The 5,829-nt window shown below is 31.7% G+C and overlaps 1 protein-coding gene across 1 annotated transcript; it reads left to right on the top strand.

Annotated features, from left to right (window-relative positions):
• The first annotated feature begins 3,209 nt into the window (after positions 1-3,209).
• LOC114276818 (glucan endo-1,3-beta-glucosidase 1) lies at positions 3,210-5,577 on the top strand. The gene is made up of 3 exons (XM_028218654.2): positions 3,210-3,403; positions 3,527-4,621; positions 5,261-5,577. Exons 1-3 carry the CDS (start codon positions 3,340-3,342, stop codon positions 5,290-5,292), a joined length of 1,191 nt encoding a protein of 396 aa, XP_028074455.2. The 5' UTR covers positions 3,210-3,339; the 3' UTR covers positions 5,293-5,577.
• Positions 5,578-5,829: the final 252 nt, after the last annotated feature.

Raw genomic sequence — 5,829 nt, 5'->3', positions numbered from 1 at the left:
TATAGTAAAAACAGTTTTATATCTATCTTTAGAGTGAATTTGTATTTGCCAAAATCCACTTTTAAGATCAAATTTACTAAAAATGATGGTTTGACTAAGACGTTTAATTGAATCTTTTTTATTAGGAATTGGATAGTGTATCCATTTTAAAACTTTGTTTAAAGATTTATAATTGATGACTAATCGTGAAATACTATATTCAAGTTTAGCACTTTTATTAACATAAAAGGCAGGACAAGACCAATATGACTTACTTTTACTATTGATATTATTTTTAAGTAATTCATTGATTTCTTTTTTACACATTTTGACTAATTCATTTGAACGGGATGACATTTAATAGGAATTTGTCTTTCATCAGATTTTTTAATATAAATAAGTGTAACTATATGTTTTTTCTTATGCCAGAAAGTACTAGGTAAAGTAGAATAGTTTCTAAATGGGTTTTAAATTGTTCAATTTTAGAAACAAGAATGAGATTTGTTAATTGACATTCAACTCTTTTATATTTGACTTATTCCTTAAGAAACTTAAGTTGTTTGGTTAATCAGTTGATAGATTGAGATATGTAACATTTTTTTAATTGATTTAATTCTTTGATTTCAGGAGGAGATAAGAATTTAAAGGTTACTGTTTGACCAAAAGTCTGTGTTGTTATTCCATGATTAGTGGTAGTGAATGGGTATAATAAAAAGATAAATGGTGTTCTTAAAATGACTTTGTTTGTCATATTTTGAACTAAAACAAACGATATTTTAAAACAAACATTATTTTGGTAAATATGTACTTTAGGTAATTTATATTTAATATACATTTGACTTCCATTAGCAGAACTTAATTGTTCACTAGTTTTATAATAATATTTTGTGGGGATTAAACCTTCTTGGATATAATTTAAATTAGTGCCGGTATCAATTAGGGCTAAGACTTTTATTTCAAAATCATTAATAACTAATTTGACTTTCGAATGCCATTTTTGAATATTAATTCTATTAACAATATTTAAACGATTACTATCATCGTGAATGTCATTATCATGATGAGATTTAGTTGATCGATTATCAAAGATGACATGATCGGGATCGTGACTAGAACTAGATTCATCAGAGAAAGTATTATTATTATTTTGGAAATCATTACAACTTTTATTGATTTTTAGTATTGCAATTTCTTCTTCTAATGATTTGCCTTTAGTTTTTAATTATTTAATTGTTAATTTAATTTGGTCAATTTCTTTTCTGTAAATCTTGTAAGGTTATTTCTTTATGGTGAGTTTTTTTGAATCTTTCTAAAGTTAAACTGATAATTGGTTTATCTTGATGAGATTTTTTTTTTATCTTTGTTCATTAGTAAAGATTTTAATATATTAGTATATTTTCTTTTTAAGTCAGGATTGTCTAGTTTACTAATTAATTTAATTAATGAATTTTCTTCTTGCTGGGATTTAGTAAGTACAATGATTTGTTTACAGCAGGTATCATTACATTCTAGTTCAATTGGATCATCATCAGTATTATCAGTGGGAGAATAATAGTCTGGATAATTACTAAGATTACTATTAGCTACAATAGGCATGTGATTTAACTTTTGAAGAATTTGATTTTCACTAAGACCATTAATATTCCATTCATATAATTTTTTAGCAGAAATAGAAAATTGCTTACTAATATTAGTTTCTTCAAATTGAAGATCAGGTGGAGTTGGTTTATTATATCAATTTTTTGTAAGAGTAGTAGGATTAACTTTCGGATGTACTATTCGATTAAGATGAGTGGTTTGAAATTGTTTTGTTAATTGACTAATTTCATTCGTAGATGTGTCAGAGTTACTAGTAAATTCTAAAGGTGATTATTGTGTTAAGACAGTAATTTCTTTTTTGTTAAAAGAGGTAGATAATTTAGTAAATAATTGTTCAATAGCTTCAACAGTATTAGTATTTTGAATAACTAGACTTAACCTTTTCCTAGTATTAGGAAGATTAATAAGAGGTTTGTCTAAAGGTTTATTAGTTGATATATTGCTAGTTGAGTAATCATCAAAATGAGTTTTAATTTTATCTAATTGTTTACCAATAGTTTTTAAACATTGATTTATATAATTATTGTGTTCAATTACTTTTTAATTTCAGATTCATCACTAGGAAGTTTAAAAGGAGAAGCATGCACAAATGATCGTTTATGTTTAATAAGGATGGTTTCTAAAGGAGGATGACTAGAAGAAATAGTAGTATTTGAGAAAGTTTTTCGTTTAGTTTTTGTAATAGTATTTAATTTTTAATAATAATTTGAAGATAGTCAAAGAAATTGACTTGGGTACCAATCTCATTCATAAATTTATACCATTTCTTAATTATTTTGGATTGTTGTTATATACTATAAGTACTTCGATAAATCTATCGTTTTAATTTATTATTTTTAGATTTAAATTCAGCATGAAACTTATTAAGATTTGAGTAAAATATTTACTAAGAGTTAATAATTGTGGATTAACAAGAGGAATTACTTCAAAATTAGTTTGAGTGGATGAACATAATTTTCATTGACTGTGATCTAATTATCTGGAAGAGTAATGTCATGCCAGCAAATAGTTGTAGGAACATCTATATTAGCATCATTAGTACTACCTTGTATCAGTATGATTTTGTCTTTGGGACTTTTAAGTAAGGCATAAACATTAAAATTAATTTTAATACAGTTGTAATAAATTTGATATATTAAAGTAATAGAGTGTTATATATATATTATTTATATATTAAATAATATTTTTTATTTAAATAATATAAAAAATTATCAAACTGAATCGAGCCAAATTCAAATTTTATTAATATTAACGAGCCTAGCATCTAAGTGAGTTCGAGTTCAAATACAATAAATAAGTTTGATAAATTCAAATTCAATAAATAAGTTTGATAAATAAACTAGCCGAGTTTGATTTCAGAACCGAACTCGGCTCAGTTGTTTGCAGCCTTAGACTCCGTGTGGGAAGTGGGTTGGCTTTTTGGCTTTTTGACTTTTTGGCTATTTTAGCCTGGGCTATTTTAGCCTGGTTTGGGAATGACTTTTTGACTTTTTGACTTTTTTGACTTTTTTTGTGAGAGAGGATTGTAATGATTATGGGTTGGATTTGATATTTTGTTTTTTGTGACTAAAATAGCCTATTTTATTTTTTGTGACTATTTTAGCCAAAAAAAGCCTGGGCTTTTTCTTCCCAAACATAGGCTTAGTCGAAGAGCAACCAATATAGCATCTCCATAGAGAGAGAACAAAAGCGCTTCTAAAAAGTTTCAGCCTAATCTCTATAGATCATCTGCATTCAACTCTGCTTCTGAAATCAACCAAAATGTTGAAGATGGTGTTGGTGTGGCTCTCACATCTTTTCTTTCTAGGTTTCATCGGTCTCACTGGTAAGCAAAAACTCAACCCAAAACAGTTCAAATCTACTCTTATTTACACTCATTTTTCAGGGTTTTTCTCTTCGTTCTTTGTTTTTCCTCTGAAAGACCCCATTTTCATTTCTTTCTCTGCAGGTGCGAGCAAAGAATCGGTTGAACACTTGACTCTCCATGACTCATCTTTAACAATCCTTCAATCACTGTCTCATTCAGGTCTTCCTGTGGCTGTTTCTGTGGCTCATGAACGCCTCAATGAGGTTTCAAACAGTATTGATTCAGCTGAAAAATGGGTCAGAACCCATGTTCTAACCTGTTACCCAGCCACAAAAATCACCACCATTGTTGCTGGCAACACTGTCCTCTGCAAAACAAACCAAGAACACCAAATGGGTTTGGTCCTCCCATCGCTGAAGAACATTTACCACTCTCTCACTAGGTGGGGTTTGGAGAGAGAAATCAAAGTCTCTGCTTCTTTCTCTTCCAACTGTTTGAACTTGAACCCATCATTGGGTGAGAAATACATCAAACCTCTCTTGGACTTCTTGCAGAACACTAACTCAACTTACTCAGTGAACCCACCTCCAAATTTCCAAAATTTCCCAGAGGAGACACTGAGATTGGTCTCATTTCACACTCAGTCCATGAACAATCATGGGTTTTTCTTCAATCTAAACAAGATCAATGTGCTTATGATCCAAAAAGAATCAAAACCCATGAGCAGAAAGCTCTCATTCATGGAATCCAAGGCTGTAGAACCATTCCCAGCAAGGCCAACCCCATTAGCCCCAACCCAATCCCCGATTGGTTACTCTGTTCCTGCAAATGTAGCCAAAACCCCTCTCCCCCCATTAGTCGGCATATCTTCTCCGCCGCCCCCATTTTCACTACCTCCGATTGCGAGCCCGCCTTACGGTCCCAATCTGCCGCCGTGCAACCCCTCCGGCGGTGGTTCGGTGGCTGCTCCGCCGCCGGTGGTGGGGGAAAAGAGTGAGGTGTGGTGTGTGGCTAAGCCTAGTGTGCCAGCAGAGACATTGCAGGTGGCATTGGACTATGCTTGTGGTGAGGGTGGAGCTGATTGTGAAGAGATCAAGCCAAATGGGGGTTGTTATTCACCTGACACAATTGTTGCTCATGCTTCTTATGCTTTCAATAGTTATTGGCAGAAGAGCAAGAGGAGTGGTGGGACTTGTAGCTTTGGAGGCACTGCAATGCTCATCAATGCTGACCCAAGTAAGCTATCTGTTTTTCTCTCATTTGGGTATTTTTGTCACAATCTTCTTGAAAGCTATATTTGTTGATTGAATTGTATTGGTTTCTCGGATTTTCTCTTGTGTTCTTGCTAATTTTGGATGCTTTAGCTTAAGTTGTTAGATAGAACACTCAATTAATCAAATGGCTGTAGTGTTTGGTGTGCTTTGTTTTCGATTTTGTTTTCTTTGTGTTTTGTTTTTCACTTTTGTGTTGGAAAACAAATTTTTTTTTAAGAAATTTTTCTCCAATATAGTTTTCAAAGACGGTTCGTCAAACAAAATTGTATTTTCCAAAAAATGGAAAAAGAAACAGAATTGATACCAAATAGGCCACAAGTTTTATTTTTGATGTTTTTGGAAACAAAAACAATGAAAAGATCAGTAACACATTAATTTTTGCCCACTGCATTTTTCGAAAACAGTTCATCAAACAAGTTTGTGTTTTACAAAAAATGAAAACAAAAAACAGAAAACAAAAAGGATAAGAATAGGGAAATAAGATTTTTCATATGCTATGATTTTCACTACGATATTCTTAGCAACCAAACAGATCAATGGACACTAGTTTGTGTTAATGATATAAATGTGTATTTGGCTGATATGAATGTGTCTTTGGCAGGTTTTCGACACTGCCGGTTCATTCTAACCTAGTCAAAAGCAGTGGAAGAGGTGACTGATACTGGTGCTTCCTTTTTCCTACATTCGGAATTTGGGTTTTTTGATTTCAAGGTGAATCTAGTTTTGCTCTTTTTACTGTTGTAATTAGAATTAGACTAAGAGTAAACATCTTCAAGGAAGCCAAGTAGGAACACACAAATTCTGCTTCTTTATCTTTATCAGTAGTTTAAGTGGTATTCTAAGAACCCAACTAAAAAAAAAATACTCTTTTGAGTTCTATGGTATATTTACGCGAATAGTGCTATTTGATCCAAATAATATGGTAACCTCGTGTCCTATCACTTTAAGAACAAAAGTCCAATGGTCTATCACTTTAAGAACAAAAGGCCAATGGTCCATCAATGCGACTAATTTTTTTAAGATTGTTATTATTACATCATTCTAGATAAAATTATGTATAATATTCTTTGTTTTTTCCTTAATTTATACTATTGTGCTATCGAGTGATCTTTCTTTTTATTCCAACCTGCCTCTTCTTGGGGAGAATGGGGTCCCTCTTCTGCGCAGCAT

Source organism: Camellia sinensis, chromosome 4, assembly GCF_055761805.1.
Source record: "Camellia sinensis isolate YWXY chromosome 4, ASM5576180v1, whole genome shotgun sequence".
NCBI classification, from domain to species: domain Eukaryota; kingdom Viridiplantae; phylum Streptophyta; class Magnoliopsida; order Ericales; family Theaceae; genus Camellia; species Camellia sinensis.
The sequence above is the reverse complement of the archived record's forward strand: the minus strand, read 5'-3'. Positions and strand labels throughout refer to the sequence as shown.